Genomic DNA, 23,863 nt, shown 5'->3' on the forward strand with positions numbered 1-23,863 from the left:
CCTAAACCATTGGCATCTCCCTTGTCGCTCTTAAAATCAGGATAGGAGGCCCTCCACTGCCAAGAAAATATATGATCAAGAAAGCATATTCTCTCGCTCCTGAAATGTTGTGGATGGTCTTGGTATCGTTGCCTCAGTAAATTAATAAAAGCATCCATTTGCTGCATATAAAACAATACAAGTCAGAAGAACTACCAGACGACTTACGTATAAGAGTAAGAAAATAGCAGAAGACTTACATGGTCGGTCAGCCATTCTAAGGGGGTTCGGAGGACCTGATAAAACCGACTTGGACATCTACGTGATTTTTTCAGAGGCAGTTTATAAGAACTGCAAACACAAAATATAAATAATCAATCATTTTTTTTTTCAAGAGCTGTTTTATAGGACATTCCAGCAACTTACGGATCTTCTTCCAGCCATTCAGTGAGCTCCTTCGACTTCCTCTTGTCATAGGGTGCAAAAGGATCATAGCCTTGGCCAACCTTTTTGTTTGGAATGATCTTTTTGGCAGTGTTGTTTCCCTTTAAAGGAGTTTGCTGTATAGGAGCAAGTTTCTTTTCTCGCTCACTTTTTCACGGAGATTCACCATAGCAGTCTCCTTCTTTGTCTGCCTTCTAGCTTCCTCCAAGAGTGAATCTGAAGCAGTGTATACTTGTTTGTCCAATATAAGAACGCTAGGTTCATCACTCGGTAAGTCATCTGCAGGTTTCACAAGACAGAGTTCTGTCGAGGAACTCGGTTCTGTAGTAACACTCGGTTCTTTGGCTTCTTTCTGTCCTGCTTTCGCCCCATTCACACTTTCACTCTGCAATTTCGAGTTCACAATGTGTTTATAAACTATTAACCAAAGATCAAATTCACACTAGAAACAAAGCACACATGTTCAGAATCAAGGCATACAATGGTTCATCAAAGCACAGAAGGAACAAAGCACATCAGTTCTGACTCTTCCTAACACTTTGCCTAGTGACTCTCTTCTCGGCAATTTTGGGAGAGGTTTTGGAACTAACCCCGGGTTCGTGCACATGTTTTGTAAGTTGAAGATCATCAGATGAACTCCTTTTTTTGGTGATTCCCACCTTCTTCTCCACAGCTCCCATCCTATCCCCAAACAACTTGATCTCCCTAAGGCACGTCCCAAAGCCATCACTCATGACATCAGATATGTCTTTGAAGGCCCTTTCAATCTGCTCTTTCGTCATCCCAAAACCATCACTACCCGCTGCAGGTGCCTCAGCAGAAACAGAAGACCCTTTACGAGCTTTCTTCCTAGGTCTGCTACTTTCTTCCTTCACAACACTCTCTGACTTCACTGGACTCACTTCCGTCTTCACTGGACTCACTTCTATCTTCACAACCTTGTGAGTACCGGTGACTTGCCAGCAGTCCATGGTCCACTTCCATCCAGGATCATTAAACATGACTTTAATTATGTTATCCGCGGCTGGGTCCTCTACGTCCCCGTCCCATTCTGGAAACATTTCATCAAGGTCCTTCTGAACAAAGTTGTTCACGTTAATCTGCAGTAAATAAAAGATATAAACTTAGTTAAGTCGTCTGAGTGGTATTTTTGTTAAGTCGTCTGGGAAGTCTTGACTTAAATTTAAGTTTTCTGGAAAGTCTTCCAACAAAAAGACCACTCAGATGAATTAAAGTTAAGTAGTCTGACAAGTCTTTTTGTTGGAAGACTTTCCAGACGACTTAAGTTTAAGTCGTCTGAGAAGTCTTCCAACAAAAAGACCACTCAGGGGACTTAAAGTTAAGTAGTCTGAGAAGTCTTTTTGTTGGAAGACTTTCCAGACGACTTAACTTTAAGTAGTCTGAGAAGTCTTAGGGAGTGAAGTTAAGAACCTGTATGTTGATAGCCGACTTAAAACATCTGCGTCGTCCTTGGCCACCCTTGTAAGACAGCAACAGTGGAGACGGTTTGTATGGTACGGAAGCCCATAATTAGCATCCAATTCTGGCATAGCATAGTACACCCACACCTGGAGGACTTGTATAAACCCATCAACAGTGTAACCTGTTTGCGTCAAGTCTTTTGCCTTCAGAGAATCCATCAGCACCTTAAACGCCACTCTCCCCCATGGATAATTCTCAAATTTTTCTAAATTCATCACTAGCCTTGCAAGACTAGCCGGTGTAGCGGTTGAGAACTTTTTCCCTTCAATGTATCCTGCGTAGATGGCAAGGTATCCCAGCCGCTTGCGATCATCCTGAGATCACTCATCGCATATGTAAAATGCTTCTGTTATCTGTTCAATACTTGGCCCAGTATCGAGATCCACACCCATCTTCTCCCAGAAAGCAACCATCTCCTTCGTAACCTCACACCTTGGATTTTCCAGGTCCTTGATGTAATCGCAGTTCCGACCAGTGAGGTGTTCAAACTCTATCAGTGGAAACCTCACAGGTTGTGAAACGACAAGACTCCAAAGCTCAAACTTCTTCTTGATATCCAGCTGGAAACAGAGAATAAAATGTACCAGCCTTGAAGTCCAACCAAAGCCAAGATCCTTGAACGTGATGAACACTCCCAACTTCGACGCCTTCAGATCCTCATACTCGTCAGCTGTGAGAAAATCAAATAGAGCTTTAAACAACTTCGTGTCATCAGAATGATACGAAATGCTCCTGATTGCAGCGGGCACTTCTCCTAATGTAAACATCCTCGGCGGGAGTTCTGGTAAATCCATTTTCAGGCCTGCAACCAATCACAAACAACCATCTCAAACACATAGGTAGCGCACTATTCTAAATGCTATAGAAGACTTGCAGACGGCTTCCATGAAGTGAGAAGACTACTCAGACGACTTCCAGGAAGTGAGAAGACTACACTTCTAGCAAGCCTTCTACGATGTCTTACTCTCTGGACGACTTACATGTAAGTCGTCCAGAGAGTAAGACATCGTAGAAGGCTTGCTAGAAGTCGTCTGGGTAGTCTTTCAGTAAAAGACTATAACAATCGTCACAACCGGCCTCCTACAGATCTCAAAATCTTGTTGAGCATGTATATCTGAATAAATAGAAAAAACATTTTTTTTTAAAAAGACGAATGACTTACAGTCGGAGAAGATATTGTCGGAGAAGATATGGTCGGAGAAGAAACGACGCTAGGGTTTCGTAAAGTTGTGAAAAAGTAAAAAAATAATTTTTATAAGTCCGATAAATGATCCGGTTAGGTTAAAACGTACATTGGTAAAATTAAAGGTTCGGTACGATGTGGACGACTCAAATATAAGTCGTCTGGGTAAAATTATTCTCCAGACGACTGAAATATATGTCATATACACCCTAAACATAACTCCTAAACTTAATTATCTAATTAAACACTTCATAAAATCAAATCAAACTTGAAAAGTGTTTACTATAGACATAAATAAACACATATAAGTGAAAATTAATTTTTGAAAAAAACATTCCAGCCTTCCAAAATCTAACCCTAAGAATACATACAATACTACAACATATGTTTGTCAAACTCCTAAACCAAAGAATATCATGATTCACTACTTCCACTCATCTATCTTGAAAACAAATCAATTTTATCATATCTTAATTTATATCACGTAAAATTGTTTATAATTACATGATTTTTATTTTTCACTCATCAAAATATTTTTTACAAAATTTATAAATTATTTTTAAGATAAACTGGTACCAGACGACTTACAAAAAAGTCGTCCAGACGACTTCTAACATCTCAGACGACTCAGACGACTTACTGGGGCTATATTCGTAAAAATGGCTTCTGCTTTTTTGTTTGGTCACAAGGGGCTAAACTGTAATTTTACAAGGTTTTTAGGTTAGTTTTGCATTTGATTCAAGTTTGGGTATAAACTTGGGGTTAAAATCAAATTGTGGGTTAGTTTTGGCAAATTTCCCTAAATATATATGGCTTGCTCTTACTTTTCTTCTATCGGTTGGAGAGACATAGTCACTCGTTTCATGTGATAAAGCATCGAGCAACGAATCAATAAGGTATGCGGTGACTCTGAGCGGTGAGGTTAGTTGGTGAGTGTGGCGTTTTGGAACTCATGATACTCACTTTTTTTTTCTTAACGAATGCCTTGTAGAGCACCAGCATTGGTGGTGCTTATTCTGATGGGTTTCTATCTACAAAAATTAATATAAAATAGTAGGAAAGTGGAAGCTAAAAAGAAGAAACGTCCGACGCCAAAAAAAAAAAAAAAAAAAAACGTCTCTCAGTTAAGAAAAATCCTATTTATTAACTACGGTTAAACGTAGACGGGTGACTAAAAATAATAGAAAATATATTAATTTTAATATACATCTAAAAGTATTTAGTTTACTCTATTGTTCTTCTTAGAAATAACATGCATGCCTATTTAATTATAATTTTTAAATTAATGTAATTACTTTTATCATAATTTTTTAAGAAAATTTATTATTAAATTATGTAAAATAAAATTACTCTTAATTATACCGTTGAAATTAAACAAATAATTCATTAATTATTTTCCGTCTTATAGATTTGTTTTGAAAACATTGGTACTTTTCTTTTCTTTTAAATTTATTGATTTAAATAATTCAAAAAGTATATCGATGTATAAAATGTATTTTCTAAAATTAGCTAGGTAGCATAACAATCTAATATTTAAAAATATACATATATATCTAAAAATTATAGAATAATCCATTTCATCCAAATTTAGTAAATATTCAAACAAATATTATTGTTAGTTTTTAGAGTATAATAGGTGACTGTTTTATTTTTATTTGATTACATTTGAATAAGAATTATTTACATTGGTTTAATTATATATATTATTAATTATGATTTACGTAACAAATTTAACATAATTTATATTTTTTTTAAAAATTAATTAGGTAATTTTTTATTTTAGTAATGCTTTTTTTAAAGATAGTTTGTGTATATCAAATAGCATTCATTCCTAGACTCATTCTTTTAAATAGAAAAATTTTAATTTTGGAAATCTAAAAAATTAAAATATATTATTTTAATTAAGTTTAAATTTTAGTTTCTTTTATTAATCCATGTAAAATTTATTAAAAATAAATCACCTCTTTTATTTATTTAAAGATATTTATATGTATATTCAAATTCAAATTAAATAAATAATTAAAGATGTAACATTCACATATATAATGAGCCATCATCAAAAGAGAAAAACCAAACTTATATATGTATAATATATTAGTATATTTTAGAGTAATAATTTAAACAGGATTTTAGTTTGTACATAAGAAAATTAAAAATGACTTTTCATTTATGTAAATTTATTTTAATATAAATGATTGAAGAACAAAGGATATTTAATATTTATTTTACAAATATATATATATGAAATTTTTTAGATTTTAGATTGAAATATTATATAATATGACATACAGATAATGATTTGTCAACAGAAAAAGAGTTGTGATCCGAAGATGATTATAAAATAATTTTATGAAATATTAAATGTTTTGTTAAAATATATTGATTAAATAATAAGAAGATGAAAAATTTGAAAGAATTCATAAAATCTTAAAGTAAGTGATGCGGCGTTAACATTTGCTACACCACTTGCTTAGATGGCTTCGTGAGAAAGATAAAAAGTCAACTTTATTAGTATAGATTGAGAAACATTGTAACATGTATGTTATGTGTCATCACTACAATGATTTTTATACTTTTAGGGAAATATATTGGTTCATTTAAATATATAGTATGCTTTTCATTAAACTAACTATAAAAAATGTCTTTTTCATTATTTTTAAATAAAAACTATGAAATTACTTAATGTGATTAAATTATATAATGATTTTGAATAATAAAATTTTAGATAACAGTTTATGTAAACTCTATCGATTTTGTTTAATTTAATATTATTAAAATAAATTTAACAATCACATTAACTATATAATCAAAATTAGATTTTTTAATAAATATTACATTTTGAATTTTTTAAACAACTATAAATTACTAAAACTCAGTATTAAAAGTCTCATATTAAATATTTTGTGATCAATGCTTCAAATTTTTCGTTATAACAAAATACAAATTATCATAAAATTATATGAGTAGAACATCTCATTTAATAGATATTCAGATTAAAAATGATATTGATTTTAATATCGTTTAAATTAAACTACATATTATATAAAATACATAAATATGTTAATTTCAAAATTTAAAATATGCATCATACTTAATTTATTAAAATCAAATATTTTTACAATCTTAGTTTTATCAAATGATTAAAATATTTTATATATCTTTTGTTATAATTTAAAATAAAAAATAAAAAAAAAACATATTTATTTAACAACGATTTTAAAATACCTTACATTAATTTGCGTAGATCGCAGATTATTAAGTAGTTCTTTACTATTTCTAAGAGGCTCGAAAGCCACTTGCCTCTCTCTGATTCATAGGATTTTACTTTTCATTTTAAAATTTAATTACTTAATTAATATATTAATAAAAATATTGTAAAAGGCTCATTTCTGTGAAACTTATGGATCATATTGATCTTTTTACTCTAGATTGAAGAGAACTTAACACTATTCCTATAGTTTTTTCCATTTAACTTTGTATCATCAATTCTAACTCCAAGTTAACGTAAGTGGTATTGAGCATTAGGGGTGGGCACGGAGAAAATACTATCATAATTTGTTGATTTGGTTTGCTTCGAAAATTTACAAAAATCTAGAAAACCGGATATCTTAAAAATATATGGATATTCGCAGATATTTCCGAATACTTACGAATATCTCATCCATTTTTTTGATACAAATAATCCAGAAAATTTGATACAAATGTTTTTAAAATATTTATTTTACATGATATATAAAATAAAAATAAGTAATGAAACTATTTTCTAAATTTTAAACGTAGCTAACAATAATAAAAGACAAAACTTAAGAAAACTTTATCACTTTCGTATATTTTATTGATTTAATACTTTTATAGGAAATAATGTGAATATAATTTATTAAATTATATGTTAAAATAAGAATTATATAAAATTAGACATTTAAAACTCTAGATTTAACGAAGATATACATGTATTTATACATCTTTCAGAGCAGAGCAGTATATCCGATTTCCAAAAAAATTTTATTTATGATTTGCTTCGATTTTAACGGATATTAATTTTTAGTATCTGATTTGTTTCCAAAGATTATGGATATCTGAATTTTTAATTCGAACTGAAATGAATAACGAATCAAATCAAAATTTTAACATATAAAATGTCCAGCCTTATTGAGCATCATTTACTTCAAGGAATACTTTTTTTGGGGAACTTTGCATGTTGTTCTGTTTTTGTTCAAACTGATAAATTGATGAAAGGCAATAACAAAAAATATTTGTAAATAATATATTTGTAACATCCTGATTAGTGGTATATGTGGAAAGGTTTAAAAAAATTGATTTTACTACCTATGTCATCAAACTGTACTTACCTTTTCCGTTACACATCCATTTAGAACTCCTGAGTTACGCGAGTTTAAGCTGGAGTAGTGAAAGGATGGGTGATCTAAAGGAAAGTGATTCGCGATATTGTGCCAGTGAGGCAAAAACACGGAGAAAGATCATATGGTGATTGCAGGGTCAGTAAACAAGACTTTCGAACCTTGAAAAAATTTAACGCACCGCCCATCTCACCGAATGGAGCCCACTGGCCGAGAGAGCGGGAGTGGGAGGCCAATTAGTCGTGGGCGTTCAGAGCGTTACAAGTGGTATCAGAGCAGATTAGCCATCTCAGTTTTGACCCGACATGCGTCTTGAGACTTGTCGTTGGGCGCAAAGGGAGCGTTACAAGCGGTATCGGAGCCATCTTGGTTCTGACCCGAGAGGCGTCTTGAGACCTGTCGTGGTGCGTAACGAGGGCGTTGCGCTTTGTGATTGAGGGTGAATTGTAACATCCCGATTTATGGTATATGTGGAAAGGCTTAGGAAAATTTATGTGACTACCAATGTCATCAAAGTGCACTTACCTTTTCTGTCACACATCCATTTAGAACTCCAGAGTTAAACGTGCTAGATCTGGAGTAGTGAAAAGATGGATGACATATCTGGAAGTGATTCGCTATACCGTACAAGTGAGGCCAAAACAAGGGAAAAGTCATGTGGTGATTGCAGGGCCAGTAGACAAGACTTTCGAGCCTTGAAAAAAATTAATGCACCGCCCGTCACACAAAATATGGCTCATAGGCGGAGGGAGCTGGCGTGGGAGGCACATTAGCCGTAGGAGTTCGAGGCGTTACAATATTCGATTCTCATAGAAATAATCTTACAGTATAAATATATTTATATAGAAAATAAATAATCTTACGGTATAAATATATTTACTATAAACTAATATGGTTATAGGGAAAATAGTGAGTTCTCTTTCTAAAAACTCTCTCTCCCGAGCGAAAACCATATTTCCTCTGTTAGGGTGGCCGGCGGCGTTTCTCCTTCTCCATTGACGTTGATCGCCCCCTCGTTATCTTGATTTACTAAACTACTAGGTCTATGCCCGCAATTTTGCGGATAATTATATTATATGAAAAATATATATTATACTTACATTGTCATGATTTTTGAATAATAAATAAAATTTTAATTTTTAATTTCAAATAGTTGGATAATCAAAAATTTCAGTATATATTTTTAGAAGATCTCTAAGATTTAAAATAGTTCAACAACATAAACTTTAGTCATTAAAAATATTTCTCTTACAGAAAAGCAATATTATAATTAATTCAGATAATTGGTGGTAGAATTACTTTCTCTTTTTTTTTTTTTTTTTTTTATATGACCAATACAATGATCAGATGTTTTTATCATGTATATATTTTGTAAACATTTTTGTGTGGACTTTAGAAAACATAAAAAAGTTCTAATAATTCCTTACCTACAAAACTAATTCTTTTATATAAGAATATTTAACCATTAAATTTCTTTCAATAAAAAATAGTTAAAGTGTTTTATTTAATTATATATAAATAATTGATAAAGAAAAAAAATTGATAAAACATATATATTATTTCTCCAATTCTACAATTAGTTACCATAAATCATTTTTATAATATTACTTATGTTATTTAGTAATTTATATTAATTAGTTCTATAGTTACTTTTTATTTTTAGATCTGACTAAAATAAATAACTAATAAACGCCAACAGCCAATCAAATTATAACTATTTTTTAAAACTTAACCTATTAACAATACATAAGAAAACAATAACTTAAATGATTTCTCAATTAATATATAGTATGATTTATCTCTTTAAAACCACTTCTTGTACTTCCAGACAAGCAAAGGGTTCCTCCAGGTGCTGGTGTTGAGTTAAACAAACAAACGTGATGAATTTGGTTAATGTAAACATGAAAACATGTATTAGGAAAATTGTAATCTAAGTAATTTCTCTCATAATTTTGTCAAATCACAAATCACACTTTCTTACTCATTTTTTATTTAGTGTTTAACATAAAACTTAAACGGGTTAAACAAACTATTTCTTCCTTTAAAACATACCTATTTAATTTAAATCTGATTAAGTAATAAGAAAAAATAATTTTTAAAATTTAAAATAACAAAATGTTGTTATTTTAGGCATATATACTTAATATTAATGTGAGATCCAATATTATATCAAAATAAAATATTTTTAGTTGTATACAATTTGTTAAAATTTTATTATTGTATATATTAAAAGTTTATTATACCGCAAAATATACATCTCATTATTTTTAAATAATTTATCTTACTTGCAATGTACATTATATTTTATATCTTTGAGTTTAACAATTATAGAACAAGTCATTTTTATTAATCTTTCTTACTCAATTTATCACAATATTTTAAAAACACATAAAAATAATTAGTTCACATTTATAGTAACACAAAAAATACATGCATCTCGACAAATAAATAAAATTAAACACATAAGAATATACAAGAATCAAAAACACAACAAACATATTTTATTATTCTTCCCTCCTGTTTTTTATTTATGTCTCTTTTATTTTTTTACTATTAAAAACAAGCATGCTAGTTTTATTATAATCAAAGCTATTATGAACTATATTAATAGAGTATTACCTCTAGAAAAAACCATGTAAAAAAACCCTTGATTAATTTAATTTTAAATGACTTACTATATAATAATTTTAAATGAATTACCATATAATATAATTTTAAGTGGCTTACCATATAATAATTTTAATTTATCTGTTTATATTAATAGATGAATTAAATAACATTTCTTGATTAATATAATTTTAAATAACTTACAATATAATTTTTATGTTTTAAAATATAAAAATATTTTAGTAATTTCTAAAATTGATAACTTATCTATGATATCACATTATCATTGGAAAATGATGAGAATTTTTTAAAATTATATATTTGACTATTTTACATTCATTTGAAACAGTTTAGAATATATATATATACAGTGAATGAGTGAGTGTAATTAATATTATTAGGTTTACATTAATTAGTTTTCTGGAATCTATAATTTATTATATTCACTACTAATATAAATATATTAAAAACTATTTTTATAATTTTTTCTGTAGTATCATATGTATTTAAATGTATATTATCAATTTACATAATGTAATCTATGATATTTAATTGTTTCTATAAATAAATTATATTAGTTCATCTATATTTATGTATGTTTAGAAACATATATTAGATTAGGTAATTCTAGGGTTATTTTTTTTTAAAAACTTTAATTAAATAAATAAAAAATTTGAAATCATCAGCCAATCAAATTATAACAATTAATTGGAAAGCTTTCCTCTAAGCGAAACGTCAGTAGAAGTCACTTAGTAGAAATCACTTAAGTGACTTCTCAATTAATATATAGGGTTATTATACAAATTATTGATTATAATATTTACAAGAGATATTTAGCATGATGAAAGTAAAAGCGGTTAGACATTAATTTTCATAAGACGGTTCGGCTGATGCAATTAGACGTGAATGTTTGTAAAGCAGATAAATTATTGACTGTATAAATACTGTAATATGGTTATATATTCTTATATAAAAGAATTAATACGGCTGCCATGGAATCTCCTGCATCAAACAGTGAGACCATCAATGTTTCTCAAACACAAACCCTTCTCAACGTCAATATGACGAATGTTACGAAACTTACGGCATCCAACATCTTAATGTGGAGCCGTCAAGTTCCGGCTTTGCTTGATGGGTACGATCTCAGTGGCTACATCACTGGATCCATTGTCATACCACCCTCGACGAATACCATTGACGGCGTCACCACACCAACCTCGGAGTACACGTTGTGGAAGAGAAAAGATAGGCTGATCTATAGCGCCTTGCTTGGTGCTATTACTGTGACGATCCAGCTGATCCTTTCCACCACCACCACGTCTTACCTGATCTGGGAAACTCTCTCCACTATTTACGCCAAACCCAGCCGAGCTCATGTCAAGCAGATACGCCAACAACTCAAGACATGGACGAAAGGCACCATGACCATTGATGCGTATCTCCAAGGCTTTGTCACACGATTTGATCAATTGGCCTTACTCGGGAAACCAATTGAGATTGAAGATCAGCACGAGTATGTCATGGAAGGCTTACCGGATGAGTACAAGCAGATTGTAGACCAAATTGAAGGTCGAGATACGGTTCCTTCGATCTCTGAACTTCATGAAAAGCTTCTCAATTATAAAGTTAAACTTCAAAGCAAGACGGTCGCTACTGCTACAACCCCAATCATGGCAAATGTAGCAAACTATCGAGGCTCCAACCAAAGAAACAACAATCACAACAACAACAACTTCCAGTGCCAGAATCGCTCCAACGACAATCACAGTCAACACCAGACATGGCAACAGCAACAGTTCTCGGCTCCTGGTGGTCAACCTCCTTGTGGTTATCAGGGTCTCTGTCAGTTCTGCGGTGTCCAAGGACATAGTGCTAGGCGGTGCCCTCAACTCCAGAACGTTGCCTCCTCTGCTCAGTCATCGCGTCAGTTCACACCTAACGCAAGATCGTGGAATCTAGAGCTAATGTTGCGATCGCTCAGTCATACAACCCCAACAATTGGATCCTCGACAGTGGAGCTACACACCATCTCACCGTTGATCTCGCCAACCTGTCAATTCACCAGCTGTATACATGTGGAGAGAAAGTGACAATTGCTGATGGCTCAAATCTTCCCATCTCGCATACTGGTTCCACCTCCCTAACCAACTCTAATCGCTCTTTTGATTTGAATGATATACTCTATGTTCCAAACCTACACAAAAACCTTATTTATTTGTATCGTTTGTGTAATACTAATAATGTCTATGTTGAATTCTTTCCTGCTCATTTCCAGGTAAAGGATCTCAGCACGGGGGTCCGATTGCTCCAAGACAAAACTAACGACGAGTTGTACGAGTGGCCAATGACTTCGCAGAACACCATCTCCCTCCTTGCAGCATCCACATCTAAAACAAACCAGTCTACTTGGCACTCTCGCTTGGGACATCCCTCCTCTCCTGTTTTTCAAACTGTTGCTTCTAAATTTTCTTTACCAGTTTCTTCTTTGTCGCAAAAAGAACCTTCTTGTTCACATTGTCTTATTAATAAAAGCCATAAACTTCCGTTTCACACAAACACCATTACCACCACAAAGCCTCTCCAATACATATACACTGATGTATGGACATCTCCCGTTCTTTCCCTAGACCAATACAAAGATTACCTCATTTTTGTTGAACACTACACTCGATACACATGGTTTTTTCCCCTAACTCAAAAGTCGCAAGTACGAGATGTGTTCATTACGTTCAAAGCAGTCGTCGAGAAACATTTTTGCAGCCAGATTGAGAACTTATACTCTGATAATGGAGGCGAGTTTATTGCTTCATTCATTCCTAGCGGCTCATGGCATTTCCCATTTCACTTCATCACCGCACACACCGGAACACAATGGCGTCGCAGAGCGAAAACATCAACATATTGTTGAAATGGGTCTCACACTACTTCACGAAGCATCTTTACCAACGACGTACTGGACATATGCTTTTCCGACAGCATTCTACCTTATTAACCGGTTACCATCCCCAATTCTTCAGCAACAGTCCCTTTACACCAAGCTCTTTCGCAAAGAACCCAACTACATGAAGCTCCGTGTCTTCGGTTGTGCCTGTTACCCTTGGTTGCGTCCTTATGCCAAACACAAGCTTGGTCTGCGGTCCTTACCATGCATATTCCTCGGATATTCGCTCACACAGAGCGCATATCTATGTCTTCATCAACCCACTAGGCGCATATATACCTCTCTCCATGTCAAATTTGATGAATCGCGTTTCCTCTATACCCAACCAACCAGCTCCCCAACCGCCAGTCCTGATCTCTCTCAGACAGCGTATGCTCTTCCTACCATTGTTCCACTCCAGTCATCGCCACTCGTACACACTCCGTCGTCTGACTCCCCGGGCCACGATCCTCACCTGCAACAATCGTCTGCAACAGCGACGACCTCTGCTTCGGTGCATCAAGGTAACAATGAAATGGGTTCAGGAACTAATTCAACAGGCTCGACATCTACGAGTGCTACACCGACAAACACAGAAGCTGACCAAACCCAACCTATTCCTGAACCTGACCCAACCCAACCTAGCCCTGAACTTTAACACATGTTACAACCTTCACAACCAAACCTGCCACCGCCGCAAAGTTCCATCTCATCTGAAGCTCCACCAAACGCCCATCCTATGACCACTCGCAGCAAAAATCAAATAACCAAACCACTCAAAAAGCTTACCCTCACAGCCATAACCACCTCTCCTAACCACAACATTCCCAAAACTGTGGCTCAGGCCATGCGAGATGAGAATTGGCGCCAAGCAATGAGTAGTGAATACAATGCTCAGCTTGAAAATCACACCTTTGAGCTTGTACCTCCACCTTCTAATCACCGTATCATTGACACCCGGTGGATTCATACTATAAAATATTGGCCTAAGGGTGATGTTCGCAGGTATAAATCGATATGGGTAGTGAGAGGATACAACCAGGAATATGGCAATTATTATGGCGAGACGTTCAGCCCTGTCGTCAAGTCCATCACCATTCGTCTGGTTCTACACCTAGCGGTCACTAACTCATGGCAGATCAAACAGCTTGGTGTCAACAATGTCTTCTTGCAAGGAACTCTCACCGACGAGGTCTATGTTACACAGCCACCTAGATTTGAGCATCCAGATCACGCTCACCACATACGTCGTCTCCGGAAAGTGCTATATGGTCTTAAGCAAGCTCCTCGAACTTGGTATCAGGAACCTAAGACGTTTTTTTGTCAAATGGGGTGTTACAATTCTGCAGCTGATACCTCTGTTTTCACATACATCGACAACAAACATGTCCTCTACATCCTTGTCTATGTAGACGACATCATCATAACCGGCAGCAGCTCTGCACTGATCTCGGCGTGTATCAAGGTCCTTGCTTCTCGTTTCTCTTTAAAGGACCCGACCGATTTTGACTACTTCATTAGCATAGAAGTAACTCGCACCAGTCGCGGCCTTCACTTAATGCAGCGCAAGTATGTTATCGACCTCCTCACTAAGATGAACATGCTTGATGCGAAACCTATCTCTACTCCGCTTCCTACCACACCTAAACTCACGTTGTCTTCGAGTTTTGCTCTAGATAATCCTCAAGAGTATCGAATGGTCGTCGGAAGTATGCAGTATTTGGCCTTTTCACACGACCTGATATTGCCTATAGTGTCAACAAACTATCTCAGTTTATGCATAATCCGACAGATGACCACTGGAAAGCGGCAAAGCGAATTCTTCGGTATCTGGCTGGTACACTCTCTCATGGAATCTACATCAGCAAGTTCTCCCTTCACACACTTCATGCTTACTCAGATGCGGAGTGGGCTGGTGACACAGACAATTACGTCTCCAGGAACGCGTACATTGTCTACATGGTCTCTACGCCAATTGCATGGTCGTCTCGCAAAAAAAACCGGGGTTGCACGATCCTCTACCGAGGCAGAGTAAAGATCCGTAGCTAACACAGCCGCTGAGTTGATTTGGGTCTGCTCCCTTCTTACTGAACTAGGCGTAACTATCACCACCACACCGACAGTCTATTGTGACAATGTTGGCGCGACGTACCTTAGTGCAAACCCAGTTTTTCACTCTAAGATGAAACATCTTGCCCTTGATTTCCACTTCGTTCGCAACAATGTTCAGTCCAGTGCCTTGAGAGTCACACACGTTTCCACCAAAGATCAGTTTACCGATGCTCTAGCCAAGCCACTGCCAAGAACAAGATTCAATGGGCTAATAAAAAAAATTGGAGTGACAAAACTCCCTCCATCTTGAGGGGGTGTGTAGATGATATGTATATAAAGATATATTAGTCTTTGTATAATCCCTAGATTAGTCTTGTAATCAGTATAAATACTGTAATATGGTACTCTAATAAAGTATTCAGTTTACAATCTCTATATCTTGAATCTTAAACCAACTGTCACAAAACTTCCTACAATATATTACCAGATCATGAAACGTTTAAGCCACACAACTTTGTCTTCACAAACCCAAACAAATCTGTTTTCTTCTCCTTAGTTTCCTCTCTCCATTCTTGCATATCTCCAAACATATCTAACTTTTCTTTTCTGTGCCTTCTCTCCACAAAACTAGGCCAAAAGATTTATACAGTGTCTTACCAACTCTCAAGGCTACCATTGGTCCAAACCCAACACTTGTGATATTGTCACTTGAAAAAACAAAACAGTCGATGTATGTTTCTTGCATATGTCAATCACTACAAGAATTCACTAAACTAGCTACGGACATGCGAAGAAATTTCCGTAGCTAAATGAAATAGCTACAAAAATAGCGACAGAATACATAATTTCGATTTTGTCACTAAATTTGTAGCTAACTGTAGCAATTCGTAGCTACATAGCTAAAACTATATTCCGTTGATATTTGTAGCTAAATGGCGACGTTTTTGCTAAAGATAATTTGTTGCCATAAATATTATATTTATCAGTTGATGGTCGTAAAAAATATATAGTTAAATAGCAATAACATATATGCAACATCACAAATCCCTAAATTCTAAACCTCGAATTTCAAATTTTATACACTTTAAGCATGAATCCTATAAATGTATGTATATCATCATTAATTCCAAGAGCCTTAAAACCTAAACTTTAAAACCCAAATTACATACACTTTAACCTGCAAATGTAAGTGTATTATGACCAAACCCTAAAGCTTAAACCCCAAATTCCAAACTCTATACTCTAACCTAAACCTACGAGTATATCCCCTAAAGTGTGTCGAATTTTACAAAGTCATAAATATAATTTATTAGAATCTATACTATTAAATCAAGATCCTATTTTAAAAATTTAGGATTCTGCCCTTAGATTTTCATCATATTTACAAAATAATAGAGATATCCTATATTTATGGTAACAAATAAATTTTCTTTACAAACCAAAACAAAACCATAAATGCTAATTAACTATTAGCATTTACTTTCGGTTAAACTTTATCATACCCATAACAATTCTTTTTTCGACCAGATTATTTTTGTTTTAAATAATTAGATATTTCTAATCATATGAAGTATACTTAATATTGCGGGTAATAAATAAATTAAACTTATATAATTTATTTATGAGATACATATGAACTGATGTGTTTTTTTTGTAGTGTATTTTCCTAATTATGAGAAATAACAATATCTTAAAATTTCCTTTTTACAATTTTTATAGTTGAGTTTTATATGGTTGAAACAAATATATGCATCTAAATAATTTAATAAAATATTATCATTAAAAATAAAATGTGTATAAAATATATTAAAATATGTAATGAGAAATATCTTTCATTTTTTCAATTTATATAGTATTGTTTTTATATAATTGGAACAAATATATGCATCTAAATAATTTAATAAAATATTATCATTAAAAATAAAATGTGTATAAAATATATTAAAATATGTAATGAGAAAATATCTTTAGTATATAAATATAACACTTTAGAATAAATTAAAATTAATACAATATTTTTTCTAAAAAATTAACTTCTTTAAAAATAATTTCATAAATATAAATATAAATTTATTTATAGCATATCTAATATCTATAATTATAACATAAACAATCAACAAATTTTAAATGTATATAGTTATCATATATAAAAACACATAATCTTATAATTAAAAAAGTCTTATAATTAAAAAATTTGTAGAATTTTAAAAGAAAGCGCGAGTCAAAATCTAGTGTAGCCTTATATCAGTGACAAAAGAAAAGAATGTAGCTATATATAACTTATTAAAATATAGTTATAAGTCTAATTCATTACTAATTATTTAAGGAATGCAATATTTTCGTAGCCATATATAGAATTTAAGTAGAATCAATTATGACAAAGTCATATATAAAATTATTAGAATGCAGTTTACAAATAATTTATTAAATCATATAAATTATAAAGAATGAATTATTTTCGTCACTCGTAAAAACATTTAGCACCATTCCACCAAATTCTCCCTCCTTTCCCGCGCGCCTCTTTGACCAAAATTTTCAATATCTCACAAAAATATTTTCCCAAATATCCGCCAAATTTTTTTAATCCCAAATCTTTATTTCACTCTTCTTCTCATATGTATTTCTTCCGCTCACTTTCTCCAAATCCCACTTCTACTCTTCGACTAATTACTACAGGTTCTTGTTCAATCTTGTGTGTTTTCAATAAATCTAGGGCTTGGATTTCGAAATCGATTTGCGATTTTTTTCCGTCTACGCGTTTTCAATCAGCTTAGGCTTTACACTTCGAAATCGATTTCGGGGTTCTTGCAGTCTCTGTGTTTCAATGTATATTGGTTTTATATATCGAAATCGATTTGGGTTTCTTTCAGTATGTGAGTTTTAACTGGTCCTGGTACGCTCCATATTTCTCTATTTCTAGGGTTATGTTCTGTTTTGTTAACTCGGGTTCTGTTTTATGGAGATAGTTTGGGATTTACCTATTAATTGGTTATTTTGTTTTATAAACTGTGCACGTTTTATCTTCAATCAGATCCAAAAGCTCACTGAACTTGACATGAACAATGACGTATAGGAGAACGATGCTTGATATTGGGCTCTGCTAAATGATATACGGGTCGTGTGGACGGTCAATTCAGAACGGGAGGTTGAATAGTCCAGAATAATGCTATCACGAAGGAGGTATTTATATCTTGCTGTTTTATAATGGTTGCATTTTGGACAAGTGTTGCTTGGTGTATCTATTGTGTTAAGAATCTATTTATTGAACATTACCGCCTTTAGCTTCTGCTACTATATGATAGACTATAACCAACATTTCTGGTTCTTGTGTTTTATGTAGGGTCAAGAATCTCAAGATATATACAACTAATCGATTGAATTCTTCGACAGCAGATACAATGTCCTTCAATTATGGGCTTGTGCCACATATATCTACACCTGATACAAGGTTTCTCTTCTACAGTTCTTCTTTCAGTTAGTACAGGTTCTTATGTTTCTTGACTATTTTATTAAAACTGTGCTGCTTTGTGATCTCTTATGTATTTCAAGTTCGAGGTAACATTGTCAAGGTTTAGAAGAAGCAAGAGGAAATGTTGGATATGAAGCATGAGCTTGCTTCTCACAAAATTAAAGCTATGTGGTCTGACCTTGGTAGGTTCTTCCTTAAGGTACCAATGTTTATGGGTTTGATACTTTTACTTGAATTTGGATTATCTTGGTTCATTGTTAGTGAGTGGCGTTATTACATTATATTTCTTAGCAGAGAACAAGTGTATAATTTTTGTTGAATTTCATAGTTGTAGCTGCCAGTGAGTTTGTCTCCTCTTTTCATTTCACAAACTCTAGAAAAACCTGACCTTGCTCCAGCTGCTTGGGCGTGACTCAGCATTTTGAATGATACGGCCGCAAGCATGTGCTTCTCCCGCTTGGTCCAAGGGTCGGCACTGCGTCAGCTACACTTGATCTGTATTGCAAGATTTTTTTTATTTTCTTTCAGTTTGAACTTTTGTTATCCATGTGTTTAACTTTTCAGGTTAAATTTTGTTAGGTAACTAGATTGTGGGCTTGTATGATGCTTAAGGTTTCTAATATAAGGATTTGAGATTTCTTTTTATAATGTATTTTATGTATTTTATAAAGCTGTTTATATATTTTATTTATTTTATTGGGAGTTTATAAATTACATTAGCTACAAATATGGTTATTTCTAAATCTGAATACATTTAGCTACAAATAACCTGTAATCAAATACGTTGCTATATTAGCTACAGATTTGGGAAGAAATTCGTCTCTAATTTATGTAGCTATATAGTGATGAAAAATCAGTTGCTAAAGTTGTTGCTAAAGAGCAACGGAATAAGGCGTAGCCATGCCATTGCTATAAGCTACGGAAATTATTCTCGCTAGTCTGTTGCTATTTGGCTACGGAATGGCTACAAATAAAGTTTAGCGTGAGAGCTGAGGCCAAGGATTTCATCTGTAGCCATCTGTCGCTAATCAAATTCTAGCTATAGATTCTATCCAATAGCTACAGAAAATGTGGTAGCTATTTCAAAAGATCCGTAGCTAACACAGCCGCTGAGTTGATTTGGGTCTGCTCCCTTCTTACTGAACTAGGCGTAACTCTCACCACCACACCGACAGTCTATTGTGACAATGTTGGCGCGACGTACCTTAGTGCAAACCCAGTTTTTCACTCTAAGATGAAACATCTTGCCCTTGATTTCCACTTCGTTCGCAACAATGTTCAGTCCAGTGCCTTGAGAGTCACACACGTTTCCACCAAAGATCAGTTTACCGATGCTCTAGCCAAGCCACTGCCAAGAACAAGATTCAATGGGCTAATAAAAAAGATTGGAGTGACAAAACTTTGAGGGGGTGTGTAGATGATATGTATATAAAGATATATTAGTCTTTGTATAATCCCTAGATTAGTCTTGTAATCAGTATAAATACTGTAATATGGTACTCTAATAAAGTATTCAGTTTACAATCTCTATATCTTGAATCTTAAACCAACTGTCACAAAACTTCCTACAATATATTACCAGATCATGAAACGTTTAAGCCACACAACTTTGTCTTCACAAACCCAAACAAATCTGTTTTCTTCTCCTTAGTTTCCTCTCTCCATTCTTGCATATCTCCAAACATATCTAACTTTTCTTTTCTGCGCCTTCTCTCCACAAAACTAGGCCAAAAGATTTATACAGTGTCTTACCAACTCTCAAGGCTACCATTGGTCCAAACCCAACACTTGTGATATTGTCACTTGAAAAAACAAAACAGTCGATGTATGTTTCTTGCATATGTCAATCTACTCGCTAGATAAACTTTAGAATTTTACTACAATCACATCTTATGGTTTCCCCACTAGAAAAATAACAAGCTAAAACTCATTCGAAGATTTTATCAAAAGTTTTTCTTATTAGCTAAGAGCTACTTTGGAATTTGTCGTTCTATTAAATAAAATTTACCTCATTGCTATTTACATTTTTTTTTAAATGATAGTAATAATGAACCAATCACTACTAAGACAAATAATCCAACGTTTTTCTCACTGAAATGATTTGAAGAGCAAGCCACCGTAAAAAGCCACGGGTTCCATGTCAGCGAAACCTCTCCCAAAATATCAATCAAGACTCTAAGACAAGAAAATGCACACGTCACTCTTCTTTGCGAAGGCTATATAAACCCATAGATTGGCACAATGTTCCATACAACACAAACACATACATCTACAAATTAATCATGAAGCATATTGGGCTCATATTAGTTTTTCTACTAGCTGTGGCGACTTGCAAAGCTGATGAAGAAAGTACTTGCAAAGAAACACTGTCAGCATGTGGTCATACTGATCAATTCAACAGTGGCAGTTTCGAAAAAGACTTCATCTTCGGCGTTGCATCTTCTGCTTACCAGGCATGTAACAATTCAACCATTAATTATTATTGTGTTGCCAGACTTCACATTTGACGTATATAGAAAATCATTAAAAACACTAATACGTTGCATGGCTGTTTCTTTTTATTTATTTATTTCAGATTGAAGGTGGCGTAGGTCGTGGACTTAACGTTTGGGATGGCTTCACTCACCGATATCCAAGTTTGTCGTTTGCATGGTTACATATATATAATGTCTCTTATATGTTTCTTTACACATAGTAATGTATTCATTTACTATCAGACAAATCAGGATCCGATCATGGAAATGGAGACACTACTTGTGACTCATATTCGTACTGGGAGCTAAATTACTCAATGTATACATACGAGTCATATAATATGACAGTATACTATATATATATATATATTTGTGCTAACTAATATTACTCACTGAATTATCTACCAGCTACGTGTGGATTGATATGCGATTGTATATATAAATTGCAGAAAGATATAGAGGCGCTGGTCGAACTCAATGCTACTGGCTACAGATTTTCCATTGCGTGGTCAAGAATCGTTCCAAGTATGTAAACATTATAGATCCATGTATATAATATACATCTATGTAGTTTCAAAAAGAATATATATATATATATATATATATATATATATATATATATATTTATCGTAATCTTCGATTGTGATTATTTGGAAAAGTAAATATACTGTACATTTATATGAACAGGAGGAAAGAGGAGCAGGGGAGTAAACCAAGAAGGTATTAACTACTACCGCGGACTCATAAATGGCCTCATTGAGAAGGGCATAACTCCTTTTGTTACGCTCTTTCACTGGGACCTTCCTCAAGCACTACAAGATGAGTATGAAGGTTTCTTGGACCCCCAAATAATGTATGCCGAGCTGTTTATTAAGAAAGATGACAACATATAACCATTTGTTCTATGATTAATGAAATGACAATTCTGTAATATTCGCAGAAATGATTTCAAAGATTACGCAGATCTATGTTTCTATGAATTTGGTGATAATGTAACGAACTGGATCACGATCAACCAGCTCTACACAGTGCCTACTAGAGGCTATGGATTTGGATCAGATGCACCCGGTCGATGTTCTCGAGCTCTTGACCCTACATGTTACGCCGGAAATTCTTCAACTGAACCCTATATCGTTGCACATCACCAGCTTCTGGCTCATGCCATGGTGGTCGATCTTTACAGGAAAAATTATACGGTGATTCCTTCATTAATTTGTGTAATGTGTAATCTATGATGTAATCATATCATTGTGTATATAATATCTGCATGACCACAGCATCAAGGAGGTAAGATTGGACCTGTGATGATAACTAGATGGTTTCTTCCATATGATAACAACGATCCAAAAAGCAAAGCTGCAACCGAGAGGATGAAAGAATTCTTCTTGGGATGGTATATGTTTACAAAATGAAATTATATTATTAATATTATCATATGTATATACAAACTTATGGAAAAACATCAGGTTCATGCATGGGGCCGCTAACAAATGGAACATACCCTCAAATCATGATAGACACTGTGCGTAACCGGCTTCCATCGTTCACTCCAGAAGAATCCAAACTCGTAAAGGGTTCATATGATTTTATTGGTCTCAACTATTATGTCACTCAGTATGTCCAGCCAAGTCCTAATCATCTTGATTGGGCTAATCACACTGCCATGATGGACGCAGGCGCAACGCTCACATGTACCACTCCATATAATTTCATTTATTTACAACCTTCCTTTTAAGTACTTTGTGACCATTAATTATATCATCCTTGTGTTTACAGATCGTAATATAAGTGGTCATCCCATTGGTCCACTGGTATTTATGCATATGATCCATACACCCCTATTCTTTCATTTATTTATAAGAAAAGTTCAGTTTTCTGATTTTTTTGTTTGCTTCCATTTCTAAGTTCACTGAAGACAAAGGTGACGACACCAAAAACACCTATTACTACCCAGAAGGCATTTCTTACGTAATGGAATATTTCAAAACCAAGTATTATAACCCGTTAATCTATGTAACCGAGAACGGTAAGTTCTACTACCCATCTCTAAATTCATCTATACATGTGATTTAAATTTGGTTCAAGAAATTGACACAAAATATTGTGGAATTGTTCATGAAATGACGATTTAATTAGGATTCAGTACCCCCGGTGATCAAACCCGTGAGGACGCTAAGCTCGATTGCAAGCGGATTGATTATCTCTCCAGTCATCTCTCTTTTCTCAGTAAAGTAATCAAGTGAGTTGATGCTACTCTCATTCCAGTGTTATATATTTGTACGTACGTATGACCTGTAATGATTCATTGGTCCTGCTTTCAGGGAGAAGCATGTCAACGTGAAAGGATACTTTGCGTGGTCTCTTGGGGATAATTATGAATTCTGCAAAGGATTTACCGTCAGATTCGGACTCAGTTACATTGATTGGAATAATGTCACTGATAGAGACCTCAAACAGTCTGGCAAATGGTATAAGAAGTTCATTACCACCAAGGACCTTCCCAAGAAAGATTTTCTCCGCTCCAGCCTCACCTTCGAGAAGAAGAAGAAGTTCGCAGATGCATGAAATACCCATTATGAAGATCATCTTCATGTCTCCTCATACTAGTTGCTCCATATAAGGAGCTTCTTCTACCTACTGCACTAAATAAAAATTCCCAATAAAAGAAGATGATCCATATTAATAAATACTACTTTGCATACTATGTCAGGGAATGGAGAAAAGAACCCAAACTTAATTAAAGGCTCAAACTAAAACCAAAATTGATAATTATTTATACACTAATTATTTTCGGCTAATTATTTTCGGCTGTTGCCAAAAATAACCCAAAATTTGAATTTGAATGCAAATCTAATTCTTCTATTCAATCAAACGCAAAATTAACGGAAATATAAT

At 33.8% G+C, this 23,863-nt stretch overlaps 1 protein-coding gene and 1 long non-coding RNA gene across 2 annotated transcripts; both read left to right on the top strand.

Annotated features, from left to right (window-relative positions):
- Positions 1-17,597: 17,597 nt before the first annotated feature.
- Positions 17,598-19,132, top strand: LOC106310334. The gene is made up of 4 exons (XR_001263763.1): positions 17,598-17,701; positions 18,057-18,205; positions 18,366-18,473; positions 18,575-19,132. It is a non-coding gene; the product is annotated as an uncharacterized LOC106310334 (long non-coding RNA).
- Positions 19,133-20,758: 1,626 nt separating this feature from the next.
- Positions 20,759-23,533, top strand: LOC106310801 (myrosinase MA1-like). Its single transcript, XM_013748021.1, has 12 exons — positions 20,759-20,947; positions 21,070-21,130; positions 21,212-21,269; positions 21,414-21,493; positions 21,656-21,821; positions 21,909-22,164; positions 22,246-22,364; positions 22,442-22,659; positions 22,745-22,779; positions 22,874-22,994; positions 23,105-23,207; positions 23,290-23,533. The coding sequence occupies exons 1-12, from the start codon at positions 20,777-20,779 to the stop codon at positions 23,531-23,533; spliced, it is 1,632 nt and encodes a 543-aa protein (XP_013603475.1). The 5' UTR covers positions 20,759-20,776.
- The last annotated feature ends 330 nt before the right edge of the window (positions 23,534-23,863 follow it).

This window comes from Brassica oleracea, chromosome C8, assembly GCF_000695525.1.
Source record: "Brassica oleracea var. oleracea cultivar TO1000 chromosome C8, BOL, whole genome shotgun sequence".
NCBI lineage: Eukaryota > Viridiplantae > Streptophyta > Magnoliopsida > Brassicales > Brassicaceae > Brassica > Brassica oleracea.